This window comes from Tiliqua scincoides, chromosome 4 (genome assembly GCF_035046505.1).
Source record: "Tiliqua scincoides isolate rTilSci1 chromosome 4, rTilSci1.hap2, whole genome shotgun sequence".
NCBI classification, from domain to species: Eukaryota; Metazoa; Chordata; class Lepidosauria; order Squamata; family Scincidae; genus Tiliqua; species Tiliqua scincoides.
The window spans coordinates 6,137,077-6,151,328 of NC_089824.1; the positions used below are offsets into that span (position 1 = coordinate 6,137,077).

A 14,252-nucleotide genomic window follows, 5' to 3' on the forward strand; every position below is an offset into this window, starting at 1 on the left:
CTGCTCGGCAGTCAATGATTTCATTACTCAGTTCCCTTTCCCATGATCTTGTCCCCTAGTAACTGGCAAGAGGCAAGGCCATTTCTGAGAACTTATATCCATGCTGCAATGACAAACCCGACTGAGGTTACTGGCATTCAGGAACAGGCCTGGTCTAGCTGCTGACCTCTTTGCTGGGGGGGTTGCAAGGAATGAGGACTTGGTGGGCCGCTGTGAGATACAGGAAACTGGACTAGGCGGGCTTATGGCCTGATCCAGTGGGGCTGTTCTTACGTTCTTATTACTTCATGGTCATATATGGAGTTGGGCTGAGCAGAAGAGCTCCTTTTCAGGGAGAGAACATTATTTCATCTTAAACAATGCCCTCATAAAGAGAAGTGGCTGAGAGGGCAGAGAACAGAAGCTCTGGTTCAGGTCCTTCACACCATTCCTTGTGCCAGCAAATAACCTCTGCTTTAAAGGGTGGCAAGAGATCAAGCAGGTAAGGCAGTGCTCCAACTACAAGAGGGCTGCCTCCTTTATCTTTTGGGCAACCCACCTTACTGGTTCTGCATGGTCATGATATGGCTAAATTTGAAAGGAGTTTGTGAATTTCAGTAAGGCCCCCCTCACCTTTCCCTCCATAATCTGAACACTTACTTAACCTAAGTTTTCCTACCAGGTTAGGGTTATCTCCGCTGAACACTGCAGGCTTTGGCGGCCAACCAACCCAGTTGCTGTAGAGTGCAACCATGCCTCACCCCACCCACTGCCTGGAGAGAAGGTTGCACTAGATAAGGAAGCAAAAAAGTCTGTGTGCACTTGCTTGTCCCTTTTCTAAAAGATGGCATTTGATCCCTAAACATGCTGCAACAGCTACTGGCTTAAATAGTTTTAAAAGAGGGTTTGGACAAATTCAGTGAGGAGCAGAGGTGTTTGCTCTCATATTATCAAGATCAAGATGGTTCTTTTTTCCCCCACACTAATTTTAGTAGCAAAATATTTGTTCTTGTGCTGCCTACAGAGCCAGTTGACATTAAGTTACTGTTAGGGGCCTGCTTGAGTTTGCTCCCTGTGCTGAGAAGAAAAGTTGCAGAGGGAAGCATTCTAGAGCCCCCCCCCCACCTTCAAAAATGGTACTCCACCCCAGGAAAATGGAAACCAGCATTTTTATTGACAGTAGCACTGAATTTGACAATAAGGTAGACTTCTTGGTAGGATCCAGCAATGGACAAAAGATCCAACCACCTCAGCAGGCCTGCAAGGCTCAAGTCTCATGGTCTGTCCAGGATGTTGAAACAGCATCACCAAGGAAACACTCCCAGACACACCATACAAAGCAAGTCACCTCCACTGCCTTGGAGAATTCTCTCACCCTGTTTATGCCAGGCATCAGGGAAGGAGGTGCCAAGCGAGAAGCAAGAGCCTCCTACAGATGCTGACCGCCCTCCAAACCCAGTACAAAGTGGCAAATCAGCCCCTTTCCCTCAGCACCACACAAAGCATATAGTCCAAAATGAGAGTTTCTTTGCACAGCAGAGAAAGTTCATGAGAGGATGTTTGTGTGGGGCAAATAGGAATTGGATAGTAAGAGGCCCTTTGTAGTTGGGTCTATTGCTAAAGCAGGGGTGGCCAACCTGCAGCATCCCATGTGCCACTTTCAATGTAAAGAATCCTGGCCATGCCACTCCACCTTAATGTTACTTTTAGTGTTTAGTTATCATGGCAAACAGAGCCTCCACCTTCAAGGGCAGTATATCTCTGCCAGAAGCTACAGAGCACGCAACACAGGAGTGCTGTTCCAAAGACACTTGGCTGACTGCTCTTTGCTGACGATGCAGCTATCACTACCCACTCTGCCAAAGATCTCCAGCAGCTCATGGATCGTTTTAGCAAGGCCTGCCAAGATTTTGGACTGACAACCAGCCTGAAGAAAACACAGGTCATGGTTCAGGATGTGGACTCACCTCCCTGCATTACAATCTCTGAGCATGAACTGGAGGTTGTCCATGACTTTGTGTACCTTGGCTCAACGATCCCCGACACTCTCTCTCGATACTGAGCTAAACAAACGCATCGGTAAATCAGCTACCACGTTTTCCAGACTCACAAAGAGAGTCTGGTCCAACAAGAAGCTGACGGAACATACCAAGATCCAGGTCTACAGAGCTTGCGTCCTGAGTACACTTCTGTACTGCAGCGAGTCATGGACTCTACACTCACAACAGGAGAGGAAACTGAATGCTTTCCACATGCGCTGCCTCCGACGTATTCTCGGCATCACCTGGCAGGACAAAGTTCCAAACAACACAGTCCTGGAACGTGCTGGAATCCCTAGCATGTATGCACTACTGAAACAGAGACGCCTGCGTTGGCTCGGTCATGTTGTGAGAATGGATGATGGCCGGATCCCAAAGGATCTCCTCTATGGAGAACTCGTGCAAGGAAAGTGCCCTACAGGTAGACCACAGCTGCGATACAAGGACATCTGCAAGAGGGATCTGAAGGCCTTAGGGATGGACCTCAACAAGTGGGAAATCCTGGCCTCTGAGCGGCCCGCTTGGAGGCAGGCTGTGCAACATGGCCTTTCCCAGTTTGAAGAGACACTTGGCCAACAGTCTGAGGCTAAGAGGCAAAGAAGGAAGGCCCATAGCCAGGGAGACAGGCCAGGGACAGACTGCACTTGCTCCCAGTGTGGAAGGGATTGTCACTCCCAAATCGGCCTTTTCAGCCACACTAGACGCTGTTCCAGAACCACCTTTCAGAGCGCGATACCATAGTCTTTTGAGACTGAAAGGTTGCCAACTGTGATGAGGCCCAAAGGTGGCCTGCGTGAACCTTTAATCAACCCAGCAGGAATCAATCAGAGGTTCATTTAAGGTGCGTTCATTAGTCTTCTGCACAGCACAGCCCCCTCTGCCTGCCCACTTGCTTGTCCTCAAAGATGATCTTAGCCAGAATCTCTGTGAGGATGATGGTATCTCTGCTGGCAGGGCCTCCTGGGCTTTGCTGAGCTCATCAGCCATCTTTGTGCTGCCCCACTCAGCACCCTGCTACCACCCCTTGCCTCTTCAGCCTCCTTGGGCCATCACATGACTCACCACTTAGCTGAATGCAGCTCAGGAGCATTCACCCTACTGGCTGTCTTCTGTTCATCATTCTTTTCCTGCCTTTCTCCCTGTTTTCCAATGACAGTAGGCATGGCCACGCTGAGTGCACCCACTGCACTATTAACTTGGAGGCATGCTGTGTAAGGAGTAGCAAAGCATTCAAGCAATCCATAAACTGCTGTGGTGCTTATTATTTACATATATTTCAAAAATATTTGGCAATTTTGCACGTGCCACTTAGAAAATGTCTTGTTTGCCACCGGTAGCATGCATCTCATGAGCTGGCCACCCCCTGCCCTTTAATGCAACTGGCATGATTAAGAAATAACTCTTAAATCCGTGTTTGGGTTAACAGAGGAGCTCTTTCTGCAATAGCTGAGGGGGGCCAGGTGGCTGCAGCCACAGTTGCCCTGCTTCATATGGGCTTCCTTCAAAGGGGACTGCAAAAAGGAATGGCCAAGCATCAAGAGTGAAGCAGAAACCTTCAAAGTTCTAGCCCTGCTGCTGTTCCTTGGCCAGTATTCTCCCCCCCCCCCCAAATGAAAATTTAAGGTGATGGAGTTTCATGAATGAGCAGGACCCTCAGTCCTGCTGAGGGGCACCTGCTCCACAGTGCCTCCCATCCATCCAGCTGATTTGCTGGGCAACCTGTACTGTTATCTATTTAAATAAATGAAGTTAATGGGGTGATACTTGTCGTACACTTGGGTCTCACTCCTAGGGTTTTGGGGTGCTCAGAGTTGTTGGTTCTGAACCCTAGAGCCCTCAAAGATCCCTGTTTGGTAGTACTGCCACCACCCTCTAAGAGCCAGTGCCTCAGTCCAGGGAACTTGAGACCCTCTAGGCTTAACTATATCCCTTGTAGGCACTGAGCACTTTCTTTACTTAAAGTCTCAGTCCTCAAGTCACTAGTCCTCAGTGAGGATTTTTGGTAGCTTGCTGAACGGCTAGGCAGATTTCTGAACCTTTGTCCCCAACAGACAATGAACCAGCATGGTAAAAAGATTTTTACTTTATTAAGTACATAGGGTTACACAAAGTTACAAAAGGCAGCAAATGCTAGATGCATAAAAAACTTCTAGGAAACATATCAGCATAAAACAACAAAGCTAACTTGCTAACTCTGTTATTCTCTAACCCTCACCTGGGTCAGCTTTTTTTGTAGATCCTCAGGCCAGTTACCTATGGCCACATGGTCCTGGTGGGGCAGGATCTGCACCCACCACCTCTCTCACCAAGAGACAAGGAACAAAGACCCTGTCCTCTGGAAGTGGGGCTGCAAGCTCACCCTCTCAGCTCTTCCCTCCCCCCTGGAGATCTGCCTGCATTCCATCCTTGATGAGCATCTTTCTGGCTGCCTAGGTGCTACATAATCACTTTCCATTGAGTTGTAAATCCTAGCAGCTAGGAAATGCAAGCCACTTCTGTGTTACTGTTTTAGCTTGGTTCAGGCCTTGCAATACTACTAGGCCTGAACTGTACATATTCATGACAATACTGCATTTAGGCTGTGCGTGTGATATTGTCATTTATTCTTGATGGTCTGGTAAGGGACAAGGTCCATCAAGAGGGTGACACTAAGGATTGAGACAGATAAGTTTCCTCTCAGTCCTGCCCCTAGTGCTGTACAGTGGCACAACATACACTGTGTAGCGCAATAGCACCCCCTGCTGTTGGGAGAGAAAAAAGACCAAAAAGGACTTAAAGTTTCCAAAGTTCCCATTTCAATTTTTCAGTACTTTGGGGGGGGGGGGAGAGAGCAAGAGCAGCAACTTAAATGGTTCTCTCCAAGTCACACTCCTTTTGGCTGTCCTCAACTGGGCTCCTTTGAAAAAAATGGAAGATAAATTTCCTTTCCCAGCAATTTGATACTTCCATAAAGTACTCTGAACATACACATCTTATAGGGTGAAAATTGCAAGAATGCACTAGCAGCAGTGGAAATGCCCTCTAGAGCAGGGTTTTCAACCGCTGTGCCGTGGCACACAGCCTCAGATGTGCCGCAAGGCGAGAGGAGGCAGGTAGCAGCTGCGCGCGGGGGAAGAAGCGGCTGCTTTGACTCTCAGGCGGCAGATGGTGAAAAAGGAGCCGCTTTGGCTGCTTTGCATCTCCTGCTGCTGAGCTAGAGGAAGGCGGCAACCCGATCCCCATTTACCAGGGAGCAAGCCCCGTTGACTATTATGGGGCTTACTTCTGAGTAGACACGCCTAGGATTGGGTACCACGTCCGCCCCGCGCACCGATTGGGTAGCTAGAGAAGCCCGCGGTGAGAGAGAACGAGGGAGGCAGGAGCAGGTCGGAAGCGATGGAGTCTGCTGAGGTTACCAGCCAGGAACTGGCGGGCCTGGCGCAGGGTCCAGGAAAGTCCCTTTTCCTGCCACAGTTGCCTGCAAATGCCCAAAGCGACCCTCCCTGCTTTGCCTTTTAGGGGAAGGGCGTTGGGCCACAATCCTATCCACACTTACCTGGGAGTAAGCCCCATTGACTATAGTGGGGCTTACTTCTGAGTAGACATGCCTACGATTGGGCTTTTGGTAGCACTCTTTTTTCTTAAATACAGGAGCGGGCAATTAGCACTTCTCCCCACCCCACCCCACTCCACTCCCTCCCACAGGCACATCCCCCCTCAAATCTCATAATCGAAGTTAGTACCTCTCTTACTGTCCCTCCCTATCTTTCACTTTCCTCACATTCTCCCCTCCCCACTCCAGCTGAATCCTGCACTTCTTTCAATCATGTGTTTTCATTGCCACTCACCCCACTATGTGCTCAGCACTTTCTGGCATTACACTTTAATAACATTTTTCCTCCTTTCCAGAATCATATATACTCCAAACTTCATACTCTCCAAAACTTCTTGTGAGTCTTTGGCTGCAATCCTAACCACACTAACCTGAGAGTAAGTCCCATTGAACAAAATAGGACTTACTTCTGAGTAGACCTCAAGGAAGTACAGAAATAGTACTTCTGTACTATTTGCAGCTGTATGGGGGAGGGAACTGGTAGTTTTTAATCCACTATCACCATCCTGGGCTACGGAGACCAGGTAGAAGGGACCCATATGGGAAAACTCAACTCCAAGGTCTCCTCCAAACATCAAAGCCACAGTGGCATCTCAACCAGGCAGGGCAATACACTGCATTGCCTGTGAAATATATATATAAAATCCAAAAGACAGTGAGTGTGACAAAAGGGGAAAGAGGGGGATAGAAAAAAGTAAAAGCAGGTTGACAGAAAATGCCTGAACTCAGCTGGAAGGACACAAAGTAAAGCTTAATCAAATAGATTTATTATTATTAGTAACTTTATTTTTACCCCACCTTTCTCCCCAGAGGGATTCAAGTCAGCTTACAACAAAGATTAAAAACATAAATTTAAAAACATAATTTAAAAACAGATAAAAACGTATTTGCAACACATCTTAAAAACAGTAGTCAGATAAAAGTGTAAAAGAGCATAGAGCAGCAGTTTATAAAAGGGTCCAGGTCTGTAACCAGCTCTTAAAAAGGTATTAAAAGATGTTTAAAAGGCCAGGAAATCAGAAGGCTTGTCAACTGCTAGGTCTACTCTGTACAGAAGTACAGAAATTTCAGAATACAGAATATCTGGTGTGCTCCCTGGGGCATTTGGTGGGCCACTGTGAGATGCAGGAGGCTGGACTAGATGACCCTATGGCCTGATCCAGTGGGGCTGTTCTTATGTTCCACACACCCAGGAGAAAAGCAGCAATAATCAATACACAGTAGTATTTAGTTCAAGGTAGATTTTTTTCAAGAGCTAAGAAACAAGGACAGCTTTTACTATTCCCAAACTGTGATGGTTTTATTGTTAGACTGGTATATTTTCACTCTACATACACAGAATATATAAAATTTTCAGTTTAATAGTAATAACTTTTATTAAATACTTCCAAAATAGCAAAACTTTACAATATTTTATAGTATTATACAATACCTTAACACAATAGATACAACCACTGAAAGTTTATTTCAGGTCTACTATAAATGGACCTATGTATTTAGGAGAAGGTAGGCAGAGAACTACTTATTTACATTTCATCTATACACAATCAGGGCTGGGGAGTGGAGAACGGCATTTGTTTGCAAGTATGGCACAGGGCCATTTCCCATAACTCGGCATTTTGTGCAGTTTATAGACTTTCTGAAAGGCTCAGGCAGTGCTAAATAACAGCACTTCACAAGGGGTGGAAAAAGCTGTTTGCAAGGAAATCAGAACAACTTTAAAGCTAAAACTACAAATTTCTTCTAACCAAGTCAAGCATGTTATCCTATCTGTAGTACAACAAAACAGTCCTACCCCTCAGGATTTGAGAACCCCACTTGTGCTATATTTATACTAGCACCCTTCTTCAGTATGGCAAGCAGCCACAATAGTCGCAGCAGGAACCACTTCACCACACCAGTACTATGGGGGACAGTCTTATGACTGCATAGCCATTCTCTGTCTCATCCACCCACCACCCTCTTGGAGGGATCTCCTGTACTTTTAAGGGTGGCCTCCCTCTTCTGGCAACAGTTGTCTCCTTAGTTTTGGTAGAGAGACCCACTGGTGCAGATGCTCCAATCTTAGCATGCTAAAAGGTTTCAGATCAGGTCAAGCAAATCAAGCCAGAAAAGACAAGCTTTGAGTCAACTAAATTTATGAGATCTAATGGAATCTCAGAACCACCCACTCCTCTCAAACGAGCACAAGCAGTAATAGTTTTAACAAACTTTTTCAGGTTAATTGCACTGTTAAGTTCCACATAAGTTAGTTCTATGCTTCCTGAAAAGACAAACCTAATACAAAGTGCACCACTTACTCTGCCATGAAGCCAACAACTTCAAGTGATATTTGTAATTGCCTAATTAGAATTACCCAGTGCTTTCCCTGTTAAAGTTCCAAGTTTCTTCATTATGACCAAAGAGAAACAGAAGTTCAGTTTTGTTGCTGCAGAACAATAACTACACCAAGAAGTGACCTATAAATTAAAAAACCTTGAAAGAAGAATACACACACCCCCAAAATGGGAACTAACAGAATCGTCCATCCCTATATCCAGGTTTCTTAAAGTGCAATGTTAAGCTCTAGTCCACCTTCCAGATGGCAATCTTTCCTTCGTCTTTTCCAGAACCACTAAGTACATATCTGTCTTCTGCAGAGCAGAGGGCCTTCACTGCATCCGTATGTCCAACCAATTCTTTTTCTACCATTTTCTTTTCAGCATCAATCACATAGATCTTTCCTTTCATTTTGGCTTGAGAATGTCCTCTACAGCCAACCCACATCTGAAAAGCAAGAATCTATCATTTAAAATAGTGTTTTACATTGTAAATCCAGAGTCATATGAAGTTTAGCTCCTTTTATTACTATTTATATGTCAGACGGGAGAGCCACTTCCATTTTACCTGGCCCACAGGTGTACATATTTGGTCCCTGTTGCATATATGCAACATTAGGCAGAAATGACTTAAGCCAAACTGCATGAAGACAATGAAAGAATTATTATGAGTACATGAGCCCTATTATGATAAACATGTTTCAGGAACAACAAATCATACAGGCTAGTCACATTCCAACATTATAGTCTCTCTCTACATTATAAGGTAGGGTAGGAGAGAGAGGGTCAGGAGAACGGAAGAAGATGAAGGAGAGGCAAAGAAACAAGGGACAGAATGGGGAAAATAAGCAGAGGAGAGAGAGGACAAGGAGGAAGAAAGGACAGTTGAGAAAGCCAAGAGAGAAAGTAAGAAGTGAAAGTGAGTGGGTGAGGAAGCATCCCTATTGCTGGGGTCAGGAGGAGTGAGGACCACAGAGTCCCCTAGGCCAGCTGCCCTTTCCTGCCCAAGTTCACTGATGTTACTCCTCTGCAGGAGAGGTGAGACATCACCTCTTCCAAGTAGGCAAACATTGGGACACCCACTGTGAGAGCCTGCCCTCAACCGGCTAAGAAGATTTGTGATTCTGCTGCAATGTCAAGTCAGCCATTCCTTCAGATATCCCTGAGGAAGTAGGATTCAACCAGCCTCTACTTAAGCCCCCTGTGATGGACGAGATCCAGGGCGAGGAAACCATCTTGTTAGCGGGACTGCTAACAAGAAAGGAAGTCTGATGGGAGTTGTGATATAGAATGGGAGGTGTCATGCCAAAGGGATCCTGAAACCCCTTTTGTTGCTTGGTACTTTTGTTGTGGAGTACTATCCATTCCTTCCCTGTCCTTACCTTATCTCCAGGTTGGGTAAATAAAGTCCTTTCAAGTTTTATGCTCATCTCTGTCTGGTTCCTTCTTGCTTGGGATTTGGGTGGCTTACACTGGACTCTTGCTACGTTGCAACAGTCTCCCCAGGAGATTTGGCCAACAGTAACATTTCTCTCTCTCTCTCTCTCATTCTTTTCTAACTGCCCTTTCCCAACATTCCAACTGCTTTTCCCGCAACTGCCATTGCACCACACAGTTCTCCTTTCTTAGAATGTCTCCCTGTCCCTCTCCATCCTTTTCTTGCTTCCTGGGTGCATGACATCAATGCTGTTCCCCACTGTCCCCCAGCACCACAAGGAACAATGCGGAACAAACCCAATCTCTCCACCCCAAAATACAATCTCGACAGGAGGATATGCTGAGCTGTTCAATATCAATGTCCAAAACCATCATCAACACATCAGCCCGCAGATCTGGGACTCCCATGCATGGCATTTACCTGATTTTTTACTTTCATCATACATGTGACCTCTGAACAGTCCTGTAAATTTATCTTTTGGAAGGGCGCAGACAGATTGGACATATTCCAAATGCAAAGGTCATTGCTCCCCAAGCACGATGCCCACATTTGGTCCCTCTAAAGTGAAAGACAGTCAAGAAGTAAAAGCAGTTATTTTTAACAGTTATTTTTAACACACATTTTTCTAATGCATTTTTCAGGTTAAAAATCACCAGAAAAAAACACTACACAATACCTCAGGGAACAACTGGAAATGGAGCAAGGACACAGGCGGGCCTTTCACATCATCTTCCACTTTTATCTTCTGCCGAATAATCCCATTTGTCATTACAACGAGAATACAGCTTCCAATGCCTTCAGAAACACAAGAAATTTAGTATTGGGGTTAAAACAAATAGCATTAAAACAAATAGCATGAATTCGGAATACAAGATGTGGACACAATGCTTCTTTTAACAAACATACATTTTATACAAGATAAATTATGATTGTTTTAGGAGGACAGATATTGCTCCTTCCAAACGTATTATTACTTTTCTTAAAGTACTTATCTCCTATATAATGCACAAGGCAGTTTAACAAACTATCTAATAATAAATAAAAAACTATTTCAAAGTCCAACCAAAAAAAAGATTAGAAGACAGAAACAATAAACAGAAGTTTAAAAAACCAACTCCAGGCTACCAGGGATAAAAATTGTCAATCTGACAAGGCTTGTTAGATGCTTTTATATATGGCAACCACTGCAAGAATATTGTATGCTCAATACTGGAAGATTCCAGAGATACCTTCAGTGGAAGAATGGTGGTTAAAGATACTGGACCTTGCAGAAATTTATAAACATACAATTATTCTTAAAAACAAATCAGTACAAATCTTTGTGGACAATTGGAAACCATTCATGGACTTCCTGCATGCAAAGGGGAAAACTGGTCAAATGAACTATGGATTTGGTAAGTAGACAATGGATATATAACGTTTTTTCTTCTTTTTTGTTGTTGAAAATGCACTTTAATAATTATCCGACTGTTTAAGATGAGATATCCGATATGTTATGATTTTGCAGAAGAACAAAGAAATGTAGATTGAGAACTCCGCACCTACCACAGAACTTTCAATATTTTTTCCTTTTTTAATTTTTATTTTCATCTATTTCTAAATTTGTATTTCTAGTTTACCAAGTTTGAATGTTTTAATCTTTGATCTTTTAAAATAAAAACTATAACTTAAAAAAACCAAAACCAAAAACAAAAGGCTAACCACTGTTAGACATTAGGTAGGAAGCAAGGCAAATCTCTCCAGGTAAGTTCCACAGCCTAGATCTGGACACAGAGAAGGTCCCCCTCATGCACCATCAGCCACACTGCAGATGGTAGCAGCAAACCTATAAGGACCTCCCTGTAGTTTGGCCTTAATGAGTGGGCAGGCTTGTGTGGGTGGAGTTGGTCCTTTAGGTGTTCTGATCCTAAGCTGTACAGGTCTTTAAAAGGGATAATCAGTACCTCACATGTAACTGGGGAAGGGGCTACATCAATTTGATCTGCACCACTTTTGCTGCATTCAGCATAACCACATAGTATCACTACTCTCTGACTAACGGTTGGGTTTGATCATAAGCCCCAGGAGGAATTTCTTCCTATTACCCAGAAATCTCTCTTGCAAAAACTTACCCAAAGAGCGCACTGTGAATGCGAGTCATTTCCACTAGAAGTGCTTAATAGCTCCTACACCGGGGTGCTCAAACTTTCAACTTTAGGGATGCTGGACCTTTAACAAGTGTATAGAAGAGAGAATTGCAGCAGGTGCAGCTTGTCATCCCACAGATGACAAGCTGCACCTGCTGAAATTCTCTCTTCTATACACTTGTTAAAGGTCCAGCATCCCTAAAGTTGAAAGTTTGAGCACCCCTGTCCTACACTCTATATAAGAAGAGCCCTGCTGGATCATGCCAAAGGCCCATCTAGTCCAGCTTCCTGTATCTCACAGTGACCCACCAAATGCCCCAGGGAGCACACAAGACAACAGGCACTCGTAAGGACTAAAACTTCAGGACACATTAAACTACCCCAGAAAAAGTAGGGGTGAGATGTCTTTATTCCTAACAAACCTCCTGCCAAGACTATCAATAACTTTTTTTCTCATTTTGTGTTAAATTACTTTCTAAAAATGCACAGAACTTACAGCACCAAAGTCGGTTGTTGTGGAATTTGATAGAAGTTAGAGTTTCACAGGCCAGCTGAAACCTGCGGTTCACCTTCAAAGTGCTAATGTTCCAGGCAATCACTGTCCCATCTAAACTACTTGAATATGCCTCACTGTCACGAACCAAGAAAGACAAAAGAGATTGAAATATTATGCCATAACATAGGCATGTTAACACAGACATGTGCAAAAGCCCCCCCCCCCCCCGCCCCACACACAAATCAAATACTGGATGAAGTCAAAACACAACAGAAGTTTTTTGTTGCTTTGAAAGGCTTTTGGTTTGGGAGATTCCACAGTCAACAGGAGACCTGCCACATTAACCAGCAATCCTTTCATGGAAAGCTGAGGACCAGACAATGTGCATGCAGCAAATGAGGCATCGCAGAAGGAAAACAACTTGCCCACAAGTTGTGGCCTCGCACAAAGGGTAATTCTTGGCAAACGTCATATTAAAATGCTTATGGTGATACATGGTTATTAGCTGCAGTTCATGACACAACCCCTGATAGTTCTCAGTACTGAACAAGAAGCCCCCAGTTCTGTACTGAACTGACCTGGACACACTATCTCTGTTCTCCACAATGATGTCCACAACTTCAGCCCGATGGTCATTCAGTTGCTTATTGCAAGACATGCTGTGAGTATTGATGATATAGATAATGGAGTCTTGAGAGCCAATCCAGACTTGGCTTTGCTCTGCCATTACCATACATTTCTGTATTGACAAGAATTTTAAAAAGAGCTAAAAACAGAGCCACATGTAAAGTCCAAGTACCATCCCCAAAAGTTACAACCCAGTTGTTCTTTCTTCTTACTAAAAGTGCTCTAGCCGGACACATGACCACAGAATGTGTACCAGAGTTAAATATATTTCACTAGATTAAATACTAAGGAGCAGCTGCAAAGGGCTGACATAAGTAAAAGGGCTTAGCAAGGTGGGTCTCAATGATTCCATAGAAACAACTTTTTTAAAAAGATCACTTCGTTTGGTTTTCAGAGATGAAACTTCAGTTAATCATGAACTGCACAGAGGACTCAGTTCAACATGAGCCTCTTGGGTGGGCAGTTGCTCAAAACAAACCTGGTTTCCCTAGGAAGAAGGTGCATATATCCTTGCTGTGCAGAAAGGAAAATCCATACTTCTGACAGATCACACAGACCTATGCTAAATTGTGATCAAGCAAAAAGCAAGTAGCAGTGTATAAATACTCATATGAACTGTTTGAAATTCTTCAGCATCTCTATGTTCCTCCTGAGTGTCTCACTCTCAATCCTACATATCTATGTCCCATTGCCTACCTCTCCTTGAAGCATTCCAACCAGAACAAAGTGCGAGAGAGAGCAGAAGACAGCTAACCACCACTGCCCAAGCATGAAGAATGGTGGTTCTTCATTTTGTGCATCCTCATGCCCCATGCCTAGCCTGAATTACTATATCCAGGCATAAATATCCAGGTATAGAAAAGACATATATGCCCATCATCATGCACTAATTTTTTAAAGGGTGAAAGATTCAGAAGAGCTTAAAGAGTCAACATTCTTAAACACATTCAAGGAATCTTCCCATCCTAATGACTCAAGTTTGAGCCTTATCCCCACAGAAGTGTTGCTTACCAGTTTAGAGTTTCCCACTTTAAAATAGTGCTGTATTGACCATGTAGATGCATCAAATACAACCACCTTCCCCTCATTTAAAGCACACCACAATTTTGGATGGGCATCTCCATGCCTTTCTGCTGGATCAAGCTGACCTAAGTATTAGCAGGAGAAAGAAATGTCATGCTTGATATCCAATAATTTTGTGATCAACAACAATACTAAGGCTGTAATCCTAGACACTTTTCTGGGAGTAAGCCCCACTGAACACAACAGGACTAACTTCTAAATTGACACGCCTAGGATTGTGCTCTAAGCAACAGAAGAGAAGAAAATGAAGGTAACGTTGCATAAGCCGATATACACAACAACATCCTTGGGATGCAACATTACCCTGTGCCACCATCATCAGCTCTTTTCTTCTCCCTAATCCCCAGTAATCCAGTATTACATACCTGGTGTATAAAGCAAGACTTCCACTGCCTGGGGAAAAGTTTCACCAGCTGATGGATTTATCTTGTGCTTAAGTGTTTCTGCTGTTGTTTTAGGGACCATCATGGGCACTGAAGTAAAAAGCAGACAAATACATTTTTGAAGTTACTGTATTGCAAAAGAGTAACCAATTGTGTCCTTGTTGTGCACTT

At 44.0% G+C, this 14,252-nt stretch overlaps 1 protein-coding gene across 1 annotated transcript in view; it reads right to left on the minus strand.

Annotated features, from left to right (window-relative positions):
- Window positions 1-6,374: 6,374 nt before the first annotated feature.
- Window positions 6,375-14,252, minus strand: part of DENND3 (DENN domain containing 3) — a 35,173-nt gene continuing 27,295 nt past the window's right edge. The window contains exons 18-24 of the mRNA XM_066625802.1: window positions 14,064-14,171; window positions 13,627-13,763; window positions 12,567-12,727; window positions 11,989-12,122; window positions 10,043-10,161; window positions 9,787-9,924; window positions 6,375-8,376 (exon numbers count right to left, since the gene is read on the minus strand). Of these exons, the coding sequence (XP_066481899.1) occupies window positions 8,176-8,376; window positions 9,787-9,924; window positions 10,043-10,161; window positions 11,989-12,122; window positions 12,567-12,727; window positions 13,627-13,763; window positions 14,064-14,171 (998 nt within the window). The 3' untranslated portion in view covers window positions 6,375-8,175. The remainder of the gene's footprint in view (window positions 8,377-9,786; window positions 9,925-10,042; window positions 10,162-11,988; window positions 12,123-12,566; window positions 12,728-13,626; window positions 13,764-14,063; window positions 14,172-14,252) is intronic.